Source organism: Myxocyprinus asiaticus, chromosome 28 (genome assembly GCF_019703515.2).
Source record: "Myxocyprinus asiaticus isolate MX2 ecotype Aquarium Trade chromosome 28, UBuf_Myxa_2, whole genome shotgun sequence".
Lineage (NCBI taxonomy): Eukaryota > Metazoa > Chordata > Actinopteri > Cypriniformes > Catostomidae > Myxocyprinus > Myxocyprinus asiaticus.
Window position 1 is genome coordinate 7,480,101 of NC_059371.1, and position 16,292 is coordinate 7,496,392.

The following is a 16,292-nucleotide window of genomic DNA, read 5'->3' on the forward strand; positions in this document are numbered from 1 at the left end:
AAAATTGAAAACAATTAAAAAGAATAAAATGAAAAGCAGATTAAAAATTATAAATGAAGGTCCCTATTTTAAGAGTGCTAGCATTAAACGCAGAGCTATGCCATAAGTCATAAGCTGAAAGTCAGTGGGCATGGCCATAAAATGTTGGTATTTTCGCGCAAGCATGCGCTAAGTCTAGGCGCAAGAAGGTATGGCAAAATCGCACACGCAACGCGCAAAGGGGATTAAGTGCAATTTAATTCTGAGGTCCTTCTCTGGGATTTCCACCTTCTGTGTCCTATTATATAGTCCATTCTTTGTCAAGCACCAGCGAATTAGAAGTATGAATTAGAAGAATAGAAAATGTTGTTCTTTTGTGCATTAAAATGTGTCCTTGATGATTGTCGGGCATATTTCTATGACAGTGACACGCTCCTTTTATACGCATGGAAAATGTGATTCTCTTCTGAATTTGAATGTAGGCTCTGTTAAATTATAGAGAATGTAAATATTATGAATCATTTTAATCTACTGACACACAAATCATGGCTAGCATTAACAGTGATTGTATCGGCACACACTTCTACCGGTCAATTTTGATTAAAATAAAATCAATTCATGTATTCATACATGAAAAAAATTAATCAAAAATATTTATGAATTTAAATGACACTTTAAACTAAACAAAAATATAATCAAAATAACCAAGTGGTACAAAAATCATACCAAATCCAAACATTTTAGTCTCTCCTTCCACCGACTTAAAAATCAATCTCAACAAAATTTCTAGTAGGCTATAAATTAAATCATGCAGTAAATGCAATTATAAATATACAATAATAGTAATACATATAAACATAACAATTACCCCTAAAAAATTGTAAACTATATTTTCAGAGTTTGGACATGAACTTTATTACCACCTGCTGGTTAAATCTCCAAACTGCAAATGCAGGAACTGAATTTGAACTTTGCGCTGAGTTAAGAGGTGGTATTGAAACGTCTTAGCGCAACAACCTATTTCTCAGAAAAATAGCAAATTGCGCTTTGCGCCACTTCGTTTACATACAATACACCCACAGTTTGCGCTCCTATACAATAGCGCAAACACTCCCACTCCCAGAGAGAAGACAATAAGATATGAGAAGAGACGAGACGACAAGAAAGGAAAAGAGAAGTGAAGAGACGAGATGAGATGACAACAAGAGAAGAGACGAGATGAGATGACAACAAGAGAAGAGAAGAGAAGAGATGAGATGACAACAAGAGAAGAGATGAGATGAGAAGAGACAAGATGAGATGTCAACAAGCGAAGAGAAGAGAAGAGACGATATGAGAAGAGACGAGATGAGATGACAACAAGCGAAGAGAAGAGATGAGATGACAACAAGAGAAGAGACAAGATGAAAAGAGATGAGATGAGATGCAACAAGCGAAGAGAAGCGAAGAGACAAGATGAGAAGAGACGAGATGAGATGACAACAAGAGAAGAGACGAGATGAGAAGAGACGAGATGAGATGCAAAAGCGAAGAGAAGAGACGAGATGAGTAGAGACGAGATGAGATGACAACAAATGAAGAGAAGAGAAGACACGAGATGAGATGACAACAAGAGAAGAGAAGAGACGAGATGAGAAGAGACGAGACGAGATGCAAAAGCGAAGATAAGAGAAGAGACGAGATGAGTAGAGATGAGATGAGATGACAACAAGTGAAGAGAAGAGACGAGATGAAATGACAACAAGAGAAGAGAAGAGACGAGATGAGAAGAGACGAGATGAGATGCAACAAGCGAAGAGAAGAGACAAGATGAGAAGAGATGAGATAAGATGACAACAAGCAAAGAGAAGAGAAGAGACAAGATGAGATGACAACAAGCGAAGAGAAGAGAAGAGATGAGATGAGAAGAGATGAGATGACAACAAGAGAAGAGACGAGATGAGTAGAGACGAGATGAGATGACAACAAACGAAGAGAAGAGATGAGATGAGATGACAACAAGAGAAGAGAAGAGACAAGATGAGAAGAGACGAGATGAGATGCAACAAGCGAAGAGAAGAGACGAGATGAGAAGAGAAGAGATGACAACAAGCGAAGAGAAGAGACGAGAAGAGAAGAGACGAGATGACAACAAGAGAAGAGAAGAGACGAGAAGAGAAGAGACGAGATGAGATGACAACAAGAGAAGAGAAGAGAAGACACGAGATGAGATGACAACAAGAGAAGAGAAGAGACGAGATGAGAAGAGACGAGACGAGATGCAAAAGCGAAGATAAGAGAAGAGACGAGATGAGTAGAGATGAGATGAGATGACAACAAGTGAAGAGAAGAGACGAGATGAGATGACAACAAGAGAAGAGAAGAGACGAGATGAGAAGAGACGAGATGAGATGCAACAAGCGAAGAGAAGAGACAAGATGAGAAGAGATGAGATGAGATGACAACAAGCAAAGAGAAGAGAAGAGACAAGATGAGATGACAACAAGCGAAGAGAAGAGAAGAGATGAGATGAGAAGAGATGAGATGACAACAAGAGAAGAGACGAGATGAGTAGAGACGAGATGAGATGACAACAAACGAAGAGAAGAGATGAGATGAGATGACAACAAGAGAAGAGAAGAGACAAGATGAGAAGAGACGAGATGAGATGCAACAAGCGAAGAGAAGAGACGAGATGAGAAGAGAAGAGATGACAACAAGCGAAGAGAAGAGACGAAAAGAGAAGAGATGAGATGACAACAAGAGAAGAGAAGAGACGAGAAGAGAAGAGACGAGATGAGATGACAACAAGAGAAGAGAAGTGAAGTGAAGTGAAGAGAAGTGAAGAGAAGAGAATAAAACAGAAGAGAAGAGATGAAAACAAGGGAAGAGAAGAGAAGAGAAGAGAAGAGACAGGACGACAAGAGACAATAAGACAAGAGATGAGATGTGATGACAAGAGACTAGAAGTGAAAAGAAGACAAGAAAAGGGGTTTGAACAGAAGATGACTTAAGCAAAAGTCTCAATATTCTCTCCTTTTAATCTCATTGACATATAGGAGAAACAACTGAGATTGATTAAATTCAATTCAATTGTCTTTTTCTTTCCTTTGGGAAAGATCCTTTGTTTTGTGTTTTCTCTCTCTATCTCTCAGTCTTGAGTGTTCCTGCAGAATGCACAGCTGTCTGAGTTATTCAGACCCTTTGCTTCCGCGACAACTGCTCAGGACGTTTGTCCAGCCAGTGCTCATCATTGTGTACACGTGTGTGTGTGCTATTTTGTGTATTTATAGCTGCTCAGACATTATTCAGCATCTGCAGTTACACAAGATGTGGGTATTCCCGTCAACAAGCACACTAGGGGAATGTATCTGTATGGAATGGAGTGTGGATGGAATATTTGAACAATTTTTGAGTGCTGAAGTTTGATTCACTTTCAGTAGCAGAGCAGGTTCCCACTCAATCCCAAACAACTTTAACAATGTGAGTGTGTAATTCTGGGAGAATAGCCAATCTACATGTAATTTAACTTAGATTAACCCCAATTAAAAACAAACGTGAAACATTACAACATTGCATAAAGTCAGCGTTCAATGTTGTCCGTTACTAGTCTTGTGAACATGGAAAGATAATTTGTGGTTTAAAAGTTTAGTCTGGTCAGAGTTAGCGTAAAGGGTTACAGTTAGGGCTTAACTTTAGTTTTATTTATAGTTAAAATTATTTATTGCTCATAGGTTGCTTTTTCAATGCTCAGAAGACTTGATGGAGATCTCAGATTATGATTCATTTAAGTACCAATTTACTAGCTTCTCCTAAAATGTCTTAGGAGAAATTAATATAAAGTTTTAATTTAGGTCCTATTACTTTTCCGCATGCGTACAACTGTAGTTACAGCTTTGACCACAGGGGGCAGTTTGGACATTCAGAAAGCATAAACTGATTTAAGCAGACCAAAAAAAAAAATGACCTTCTGTCATCGATTTTCCCATAACATCATTCTGTGCAAAAATAATGTATTTATTTGTCAGCTCTTACGAAAACAAAAGCCAGAAGCAGGCTGCTGACATTGTTATTTCATGTTACACCATTTGGCCTGCATGCTGGGGTGGACTGAGTAGTTATAAGCAGATTGCGGAGTCACATCAGTCAGCTGATGCTACCCAACATCATCAGGAGTCTGTGTGTCTGTGGGACTGCTTCTGATTTTAAGAGTGAGCACATTACCAGGCCAATGAGTGGAATGCGTCTGATGATGAGAAACAGTGTGGAGGAAAAGAGCAGGAGTAAAGGAGAGTTGCCTCAGAGTGAGGTCAATTCTGTGTATGTGTTGGTTTGAATGGTATGTCTCAACAATGGAGGGAACACTATGGCTCGAAACATACTCCTACTTCTAGCTACGCAAGCTTGATTGCACATGAAATGTATCAGAACACAATTCCTAATGCACCTGCAATTTTTGCATTCTCAGCATTGCCACAAGGGGTGCAACAGCAGCTTGGCTTAAACTGTTTTCTTCTATTGCCAGTAGAAGTTGACTTTAAAACACAGATATTTTAGGGAACTGTATCGCCCCCTTGATTACACAGTGACACAAGAACACACAAAGTATAAACAACGGACTGCATGCTTGCAATTTATTGGCCAAGCGTTTGTGCCTGCATTTGTGTACTGGTGTAGTGTATATTTCTGGCCTATGCTTGTAATGTTGGTTCAATACATTAAAACATAATTGTGATATACCTAGTTTTTCACTTGACATGGACACAGTGTAAATCATTCTCGAGAGACAGAGAGAGAGCGCAAGAGAGCAAGAGAATGAAGGTTACGTCTATCCACAATTTACAGCACACTCAAAATGGCGCCACTCAGCAGTGTAATTCGGTGTTTGAACTCCAACAACTCTCAAGTGGACACAAAAATGCACATAATGACACCTCTCTAAGCAGATTTCCTTCTCTCCATGCAGCCCTCTTTCCTTTCCTCCACTATCCGTCCCCTTTCCATGGATTCTTTTCTTTAACAACCATTCTGGGAAAGGCTTCGCCAGGAACACATCTCATACATATGCAGCCTCACAAACTTCTGTCTGAGCCTTCAACAATGAGGGAGGACATTAACATTCCTGGTAACCTCAAACACACACACTCTGATGCACACTGGCTCACTGAGCATTTTTTGTCCTGTACACTCGAACAAATAAGCACCTTTGTGTCCGAACACTTCCTTGTCTCCAAACATTCAGGTGGTCAAACACAACGTTCTGATCCTCGCAGACCTCAGTTTAACTTGCTTCAAAAAAACAGCAGGCCGGAGTGGGCTGCTCTGGGAAAACGGGATTAGTTAATTCCCAGCAATTTTTTAATGTTGGCTTGAGTTACATGGTTTGTATTATAAACACAAACTAACAGGGCTTGCACAACTACTTATTTTTTAATTCGGCAGAACAGTTCACATGAATTCAAACACCATCTAAGAAGTCTGATGTGTGCTTCGCTTATAACAGACTTTATAAACACAAAGCTTTACGCAGGTTACCATTCAAAGATAATCACACTCAAATGCACCAGGACATAGTACTGTATGTATATTTGACATAGTAATATACCACATAGAGCAAGCACAATCTGAGGCCACAGTATTTATGATTTGTCAACATAGGCCCAAAGAATCAAATAGTGGTAGAATTAATTGACTAGTCAACTATTTAATAAGTCGACTAGTCAGAGCATCCCCTGCAAACCAAAAACAGAATTTTCCTCCTGATGCCACCATGTAGAGAAAGTGCAATCTGAGGCCACGGTATACACAACTTGTCGACATAGGCCCAGAGCATCAAATAGTGGCAGAACTAATCAACTAATCAACTAATCAACTAGTCAACAAGTTGACTAGTTGGTGCAACCCCTACTAACAAAGAAGCAGAATTGTCCTCCATCATCATATAGAGCAAGTGCAATCTGAGGCCACAGTTTACATGACTTGTTGACACAGGCCCAAAGCATCAAACAATGGTAGAACTAATCAACTAGTCAACTAGTTCGACTGGTCGACTGGTGGAATAGTTAACTATTGGACTAGTTGGTGAAACCCCTACTAATCAAGAAACAGAATTCTCCTCCTGCTGTCAACAACTAGAGTAAGTGCAATCTGTGCAATAGTCGATGTCATCTTGTTAGTCCAACCCCTGATATTGAAGAAATGTTATTTTCCTCCTACTGTCACCATACAAGTGCAGCTGAAGTCACGTGGTACACCACTGGTCAGCACAGGCCCACAGCACTGAATTCTGGAAGAGCTAATTAACTAGTTGCCACAACCCAAACCAAGCAAGAAACTTAATTGTCCTCCTACTACCTCTAGTACAATGGACTAGTTGACTATTTGACTAATCAACTACAAATTAGCAATAATTCATAAGGGGCAACCATTAAATTACCTTCAAATCTTCAAGCTTGGTAGATCTTTTGAGAAGGAAATTCCATAGTGAGAGTTATCTCACATACAAGAACTAGCAATCACACTCAAAATCAAAGATGTTTCAGAAGGCTCTGTCATATCCTGGATGAATCACAAATGTCTCCGATTTACGAAAGCAGACAGAACCTTCCTCATCAATGCTTCAAGCCGCTAGTGATAAAACGCCCTTCATGTTCGATGTCAGGACTTCAATCAACACATTTATTTATAAAGAATTTGTCCTGTCACAGGTTGTGTCTGTGATGTTAGTACAAGTTAAGAGTTAACTTGTGCCCTGAAGCTGTAAGTGAGTCTTTTTTTTTCTTCTGTTTGAGCAGTGATGACAGCCACAACGGTGAAGGAGGCTAGTGTCAGCTGACCCTGCTTTCAGCCCATAACAGGAAATGTGATCCTTACTGCAGCTCCCTGAAAAACAATCTTGCAATTGCCAGCTTGACTCTCCTGTCTCCCTCGCCCTCACAGAGGGGAATGCAAAAATATACCTCACAATGAACATCTTCCCATCATTCCTGTCAGCTAACAAATAACCCTGTCCCTTTATGTTGCCCCACTGGTAAATCAATTCCAATGAACTATCACAAAATCCCAAAGGAATTTGACATGAGATAAAGATGGTACAATGTTACAGCTACAGTTTGCAAGTCATTGGTTTTGAAAACCAGCTTAAAGGTATAGTTCACCCAAAAACGAAAATTTTGTCATAATGTCCTCGAAACTCATGTCGTTCCAGACCTGTATGACATTAAATGTAAATAACTTTAAATAAATAAATGATGACATTTTTGGTGGAATATCCTTTTAAATATCAACACATTTGATTTAGTGCTTCAGGGATAGAAATTATGTAACTAGTTTAATAATGATTAAACTATATGATTGAACACATACAGTATATGACAGCTGAGACAGCTTCACATCTGAGGAATTCACTTTGAGCTAGTTTAGATAAACTGTGGTTTAGTTATGCAACACAAAATGAATACTAATCCAGTTGCACTACCCAATATCATCCATATTATAAACTTTGATGAAACTGAACCCTCGGTCATTATAAAGGTATCAGGTCTCAGGATCTACATAAATCATAATGTGAGAAAGACAAAAGTAACAGAATGATCAGCAGGCTTCACAAGCGGTCCACGGGGCCCAGTTACAGCCAAACAAAAGAGCAAGAGCGGTGTCGGATCCCTCTTACGGGCACGGCTGAAACATTACCCACGCACCGCTGGCCATGACCTCATCGTGTTTTTCCCGTGAATAGATCGACCCAAGTGGTGCACGCAACCCGAGCTGTGCACAAGCTCCATGACTCTACAGCTTCAAGCAATATCTAATGCCAGGCATTAAAAGGACATAATGCATTTATGTTTGTTTACATAGCATTCACTGAGTCATGACTTTTATTGGATGTAAAAATAGTGATTGAATTGTTGTTTATATTAGACAATGAACTAATATCAGGGCAGCATCAACCATGAAATCAACAGTGTTTTTTCAATGACTAATTCTGAGACTTTAACATTTGTTCTCCCTCATATGTTAAAAATTGTATTATGTCTTTGCCGAAAAGTATGAACCAGTAACACAATATACCTTGATGGCAAATCTGTTCAAATCAGACAACCTTGTGTGCTTGTGTGCGTAATCAAAACATTGAATTATATATTAGTTGGCATGATGCCAGCATGTTGGCTTAAATGTATGATAGGTTATTTTCAAAATTAATTAATGAATCATTAGTAAATATTATTCACACAGTTTTTTGCATGCTTCAAAGAATGTACACAGCAAATAAAAAGTTTACCTAAAAACGTGCTTCAACATCTAAATTAACTGGTTTGATTCAAGTCAAACATATTTTTTAACATCACTGAATCAACCTGAATTCATTAGGTTACACCAACAAAATAATTGTAAGGGTTAGATCAGGTAGAAATAGCTTCTTAGGGCAATACTTAAATAAACGTAGTATAAGTCTACAGTGGAACTATGGATAAAGTCACATTTATATTAGTCTAAAGTAGGTACCTCATTTCGAGTAAGTCAGCCTCTTATGACATACGTAATGCATAGTCAAGCAGTGCCAACTCAATCTCTGTGAACTAGACAGCGCAGGTTAGACATCTAGTAGACTGTAGGATCTGCGATTACTGATGCAATCAAAGGTAAAGAAACACAAATAGCCGTATCATTTCTTCAGTGTCAATCTAAGCCCAGCACAACTGAAAAGTGAGCTCTGCAATATGTCCATTCTGACTGTGCACATCTCACACTCAACGGAACGCTTCCTCATCTCCAAATGATCAGAAAATTTCCTATTGTGATATAGCTCAGATTTCCTCTAATGAAAAATGTGTGCACCTTTGTTCACCGTAAACCCTCAAACTGTCATCACAGATCTCAACAATATCAACAACAAAAAAAGAAAAGATATCAATTATAAATAAGTGTATAAGCAAGGGGTGCATGCTTATAATCAGTGTTCCAAACATTTGACCAATGAACTTCCATGAATTTTTAAGTTTTTTGATTGTTGCTCAATCAGGATTTTTAAAGAGATTGCATGAAGGTTTTTCATGACTTTTCCAGGGCAGGAAATTACAATACAATTCCCTGATCATTTCAGGTTTTCCATGACCCTGTGTAAAAACTTCACGAAGGAAATACTTTTGGATAAGCTGGCCTATTTACATTCTCATTACAATGAAGAGGATTTCACAATCTCCTCGAGAAGGTGTATAACGTGTTAACATCTCTGTAATGAAGGTAAAGCATACAGTACCTGCCACTCCCCAGCAGTAACTGTCCCTTTGGTCTGACTCTACGATCAGTCCCGCTGCACAACTTCCATCTGTGGGATGAGAAAAAGTGCAGATGTTTCTGAGATCTTTGTTATCATGTTTTTTTCACACCATTGCAAACATGATAATCATACTAAATGATAATCATTTTCTGAAAGCTACTTACACTTTGAAGGAGATCTCATATATTGTGATGTTACAGTATCAACAATGACCATAGTACTGTAACTATGGTATTTTGGCAGAGACATGCAGTAACACTCTAAGACTGTCACCATACCTGATGGACTGCAGTTCTAGACAGCATTTTACAGCACCAAAGACATTCAAACACCCCAAAAATGCTGTCTAGGTAGGCAGCTCGAAAGGTTTTGAAACACAGGCAAATCACATACAACCTGAAACTCTTTCTAAAGTTAAAGGATGTGCTTCAGGCCTCAAGACAGTTCCTTTAAATGCAGAGAGAACTACAATAAGTTTCCCAAGAGCTAATTTAAAAAAGGCCTCTGTTTGGATGCTTAAACCCACAGTTTTATTTGTTTGTTTGTCTGTGTCTTTAGTTTCTTTTTTTCCTTCTATCATCATTCCTTATATCAATTATAAGCATATTACACACACACACACACACACACACACACACACACACACACACACACACACACACATATATATATATATATATTAATGCAGAAAATCTGCGTGCATATACAATGTAAAATGTATTGTCAGGTAGCCTAAAGTGTCATTATATAGGTATATGTCTTTGTCTTTATATGTCTAAATGTTTTCATAGAATAATGTGTTGCATTAATAAAATAAATAAATAATAAATAAAATAAAAATTGCTTATTCACGTAAAAAAAAAAAAAAAAAATTGGCTGAATCAACCTGACTATATTTGGTTACACCAATAAAAGTAATTTTAAAGGTTAGATCAAAAATAAATAACTATTTATGGTAACATGGTGCACATTTCACTTTTTAAAGTGTAGGTAAAAACTTTGTCATCAGATTTAAAAATAATAATAATAATAGATATTAAAAGTCATGCTTGATAACAAAAGCCTCAAAATAATTCATTAATGACAACTACTCTAAAACACGCAAAATACTCGTTTAATAATATGAACCATTAAAGACGCGTCTCTACCTTATGAGAAAGATGTAAGCATGCAACAGGTTGATATTCCCTTGTTTGAAACTCCTTCCTTTTGCAGTCTTTTCAAGTTTCTTTTTTTTTCTTTTTTTTTTCTTTTTTTCTGTGTTAAATCTTGTTTTAATCCTTTGTTAGAAGTCTGACATCCATGAAAATAGACCAGCAGCGATGTTCGGCACTGATACAAGAGAGAGAATGTGAGTTATTACAAGTATCCCGGTAAGCCCCGCCCCTGAGCCAGACGAAAATAGAAATATGGGCGGACTTCACCAAAAATAGTGTGTGACGTCACCCGGGTGCATTGTTTCCTTCTCTGTAATTTCATTGGCTGAGGCTGCAGCCAATCCTACAGCGCACATCCACATTGCACTCTAGTGTACTTCAAAGTTCTGAACTCAAAATTGAAACTATGGCCACTGCAATAACAGGTCATTTATTAACAGAACTAGTCATACCTTATTCAAAAGGACTGAAAACTTTTCACCAGATTTCTTTTTAACTGATTGAGACATACTTTTTCCAGCCTAATGTTAATAATTGTAATATATTTGCACATTTATTTGCTCATAGATTTGCACATATTTACAGTGGTGACAACTTCTGAATTTTTTTTATTTTTTTTTTATTAATTCAAAATATTTAGCAACAAACTGTATTATCAGCAGCATAACAGTTTCAGTGAAAGGTCGGAAATTGGGATTAAGGGGACAAATTACATGACTTTCAGAAAAATGTCTGCTTTTTTCCAGGTTTAAATGAAACAAAATAAATAATAATAATAATAAAAACATCCCAGATATTCATTGAGGTCTCAGATTTTGGACCCCACTATTAAATGGTCTTCAACTGCTGTTCATGTGTTTAGATTGTATACTTGAAAGAGTGAAAGACTATTTTAAATAGTGCATTAGGGTTATTAGGATGCTGCGTTTATACTTGCAATTACATATACTGTATATAATGAATGGTGACCAGAACTTTGAATCTCCAAAAAGCACATAAAGTTAACATAAAAGTAATCAAAACAACTCCAGTGGTTTAATCCATACCTTCAGAAGCGATATGATTAGTGTGGTTGAGAAACAGGTCAATATTTAAGACCCTTTTTACTTTCAATTCTCCTCCCTGACCAGTTGGTGGCGATATGCAAAGAATGCAAATCGCCAAAAAACAAAAGAAGAGGAATGTGGAAGTGGAGACTGATGGTAAAATAAGACTGAAATATTGATCTGTTTCTCACCCACACCTATCATATGACTTCAGAACACATGGATTAAACCACTGGAGTCATTTGGATTACTTTTGTGTTGCCTTTATGTGCTTTTTGAGCTTCAAAGTTCTGGCCACCATTTACCTGCATTAAATGGACCAACAGAGCTGAAATATTCTTCTAAAAATCTTTGTTTGTGTTCTGCAGAAAAATTATACACATAAAAAGTAAAAGATGAGTGAATTTTCATTTTTGGGTGATCAATCCATTTAATGCATTCTTGTTGCATTGTTTGTGTTGCAGTTTCTCTTATTAAAACACAAATGTGCATGGATGCAAAACAGTGAACATATGCATATATCTATCTTTTAAAATGAATTTAATTTCCTTTCTATCTTTCTCTGTAAAACTGAACAAGTCAGCATTCACGCGCCACACACACGCTCTGACACCACTACCTGACCCATTTCTCAGAAACCAGGACAAACAGTGGCAGTCTCCGGTGGGTTTCTGATTTCCTTTGTGAGGCCCGCACACTCAGTTCTCGTCACTGACTCGCATCGGCTGTGTCTCAAAATCTAGTGTGTTGTCTACCTAGACTGCATTTTGGGCAACATTTTAAACTGTCTACCTAAAAATCATTCATATGCAGCCCAAAATTGCTGTACATGCTTTTAAAAAAAAGGTTTTTATCATTATGCAACATCTTTACTGCAACAATAATTGCTGCAGTTTCAGCTTGATTTTATGAGTATTCTACTCGAATGCCTTCATTAGTAAATACATTTCATTGCGCGAAATCACAATTGTGTGGATTCCCATTGAGATGACTGTATTTCGAATGTGGAATTTCGCCGTATGTAGGTAGATGTGACCGCACTTTTATTGGCTTGACATTTTTTACAGTGTCGGTAGGCAGCTAAGTTCGCTATATTCTGAGGCACACAGCTTTGAAATATGTTTAAGAAACTTCAGATGAAGTCACTGTGCTACGGTTGTTATAAAGAAGATACAAACACAGAATGTGCACTGAATCACAGTTTTATTAATAATGGCACTCTTCCATGCATACTGTATATGTGTATCGTCAAATGTCACGTTTGACAGTGTAGCTGTTTCCAGCAAATACATAATCTCCATGCTATTTAAGTATTTCAATTTCTAGGGCAGAGGAAACAGAGACCCACCTTACACACACACACACACACACACACACACACACACACACGCTGGTGCAGTGATTTGAATTATGGGGACACTAGAAATGTACACACATAATGAAACTAATGCAATGTTATGCTGCACCTAATGCTCTTTCAGCTGGGTGATCCCAACAGTCTTACCAGAAACCCTGTGTGTGGGTGGGTTTATGTGAGTGTGTGTGTGTGTGTGGGTGGGTGGTTTACGAGGACTTTTTTCTATGTTACAATCTTGTAATTACAAGAGTATCATGCTATAAATGTGGTTTATGAGGACATTTCTAGTGTCCCCATAATTCAAATCTCTTAAAAAACATACTAAACGATGTTTTATTGAAAATGTAAAAATGCAGAAAGTCTTTTGTGACGGTTATGTTTAGGAGTTAGGGGATAGAATCTATAGTTTGTACAGTATAAAAATCATTATGTCAATGGAGAGTCCTCATAATGATAGCTGCACCAACATGTGTGTGTGTGTGTGTGTGTGTGTGTGTGTATGTGTGTGTGTTATAATTACACAGTCCTTCAGTATGAATCATATCCGCCAGAAACTGAAAATAACAAGACCACGGTCTTACACTGAAGCAGCACAGCAGGGGAACAAATGATACACACACATTCATGTAAACTCTCTTACACTGCCAGCGAAATCAAATGACACAAACCCTTAACTTTCAGTATGTTTAGTTTTCAAAGTCTATTCTATTCTAATCGAAAGTCATGGTGCAAACTGAAGAAGACATTTTTATCATTTAGCACTATTTCTAGGTCACTATTAAAACTTTCTTACTTTACAAATGTCAGATTGTCTTGCTTTCATTTTCAAGATGATCTTTGGAACATCCTCAAATCATGCAGGATAACATGGATCATCAGGTTTTGCACAAACTTAAGGAGTGTATGCCAGCTCGACTGCATGTTGGCATTAAAGCAAAAGCAAGACAAACTAACTTCATACTTAGAAATTCTGAAATTAATTTACATGTTTCAGTTTAACATGTCATCTAATTTTCATACTGATAACAGAATCTGTAATGGAAATGCTTGTATTACGTAAAATAGAAAAGAATGCTAATTATAAATATTTTCACGGGTGTTCTAAAGAAGGATAAAATCAGGGGGTTTCTGTCTTTAAATACCAGTAAAAGCAAAAGACGCAGACTGAACATGTGCTTTGTTCAGTATGCACAGGAAGTGGTCAACCTCCTAGTCACACATTTCTACAGAGACACACAACCATATTCAGGTAAATACAATTGCTTTCACTCACACAGCCGTGACTACCTATAATGCAAAGAGGAGAAATCAGACAAGAACTAGAGATAGATTTTGATTGTTGCATTTTGAGGACTGTGATTTCCCTTTTTCAGATTAAGAGCATCTTGAAACATGCAATTGTATAATAGTCTAGAGTTATATAATATTATTAAACCAATGTTTAAGAACAACACAGAAATTGAGGTTTGCTTTTATGCAAGATTTTCACTTCTGCTAAATGTAAAAAAATAAAAGGGGCAGTTCACCCGAAAATAAAAATCTGTCATCATTTACTCAATCTCATGTCATTCAAAATAATAATAATAAAAAAGATATTTTGCAGAAATATTTTGTTCAGAATGTTCTTTTTTTTTTTTTCAAACAATAAAAGTGAAGAGTGAATGGGGATGTTGAGCTACAAAAATGACTGAAAGCAACACAAAAGTACTGTAATTTCTGAAATCACAAGATCACTAAAGTCATGAGATAGCTTTGGGTAAGAAACAGACCGAAATTATTAGTTGTTATTCACTGAAAATGTTTACCTCCGCCACAGATATCATTGACACTTCCAGATATTTAAAACTTGCCGTGTCACTATTGGTCACAAGCAGTGCTGAGTAGATTACTTCATAGTTGCAATACTGATTCTTTTGGATTACCTCTGACCTAACTCTTGTTTATTTGATGGCAAATGCATTTCAGTAGGAAAATCTAAACTATTTTGATGTAATGTTGCTTAATTTTTATAGTTGATTTTTTTATCTAGTCTTCCAGGTTTGCATTTTTTTTTATCCAGACTTCCAGAATCAATTATTAGTGAAAGTCACTGGACACGATATAAAGTAGACATAGTATTTCACGGCTATACATCAGCAATGTTTAGTAACTTGCATAATTATTCGTCATGATAAGGCATTGTCTAACGTACTGTATATCACCGGTAGACTGATTTAGAATGAAAAAAAGAGAGAAAGAATTAGGCAATCAATAAAATTATGAACAATTAACTCCCTTTGCATGATTAATGTGTACTTATGTAATCCATTTAAAAGTAACTGTAAACTAATTATGCATATTTAAAATGTAACTGAATCTAATAACAAGTGCTTGATTTTTGTAATATGATAACATAATCCATATTACATGTTATACATTACTACCAGCAGTGGTCACAAGATATACAAGAACCAATAGTGTTTGACATCATTGACATCTTCCTGTGCCAAGTTTGAACATATCAATGTGCAAATGAGATTTGAGAGCTGTGATGGAGGGCAAGATTTTCACTGAATAATTACCTACATTTTAGTCTGTTCATAAAAATATTGTATGGCTTTAAAGGACTTGGAATACAGCAAGTGAGACAAATTGACCTTTTATTTATTTATTAATTAAAAAAAAAATATTAACAATTTTTATTGATTCCATTCAACAAATTAAATAAACAGCACAGAAAATGCGGAATAAAATGATGTACAATTAAACCCCCCACCCGACACAAACACACCCCAGTGGTCATAAATATAAAAAATAAAATAAATAAATAAATAAAAAAACACAAAACACGCACACACACACACACACATACACACACAAATAAATAAATAAAAAGCATATTTTCAAAAAACAATCAAATTGCACACACACATTTAAAACTAGAGATCCCTCTCCAATACCCATCCCCGAAAGCCTTCCAAAAAGGCCAAATATCTGCCAAATAACCCCAGATTTCCCAGTCTTCTATACATCCCTTCCACAAAGGCCACCACCCTCCCCATCTCCGAGCACCACTCATGAAATGAGGGCGCTCCAACTGACCTCCAACCCCTTAAAATAACCTGTCTGGCGATCATGACGCTTGTTAGGACCCAACTCTTTATGTGCCTATTCTCAACATCGATGACCACCCCATCGCCCAAAATACAGAGTCTGGGGCAAAGTGAAAGCCGAGTGCCCAATACATCACATATAAGACTCTGAACTTTCAACCAGAACTCCTGGATTTCAACACATCCCAAAAGACATGAGTTATGTCTCCAACCTCTGATTGACATCGCCAGCAGGTGGGTGTGTCTTTAAGACCAAGCCTATACAATCTGGAGGGGGTCCAATAAAATCGATGTAAAATCTTAAATTGCATAAGGCCAACCCTTGCATCTCTAGATGCAGACTTGACATTTTTTAGGATCCTAGCCCAAACCCCATCCTCCAATGTCAAGTTTAGATCTTTC

General features: G+C 37.1%; 1 protein-coding gene across 4 annotated transcripts in view; it reads right to left on the reverse strand.

Moving 5' to 3' along the window:
• hdac7a (histone deacetylase 7a) overlaps positions 1–16,292 on the reverse strand; it is a 116,958-nt gene that overhangs the window by 74,824 nt on the left and 25,842 nt on the right. For 2 of the 4 annotated variants that reach the window (XM_051659766.1, XM_051659765.1), the window contains exon 2: positions 9,218–9,286. In XM_051659766.1, coding sequence (XP_051515726.1) covers positions 9,218–9,286 — 69 coding nt within the window. Of the gene's footprint in view, positions 1–9,217; positions 9,287–10,386; positions 10,785–16,292 lie in introns of those variants that run through there. The other 2 variants (XM_051659770.1, XM_051659767.1) reach the window with 2 other exon arrangements.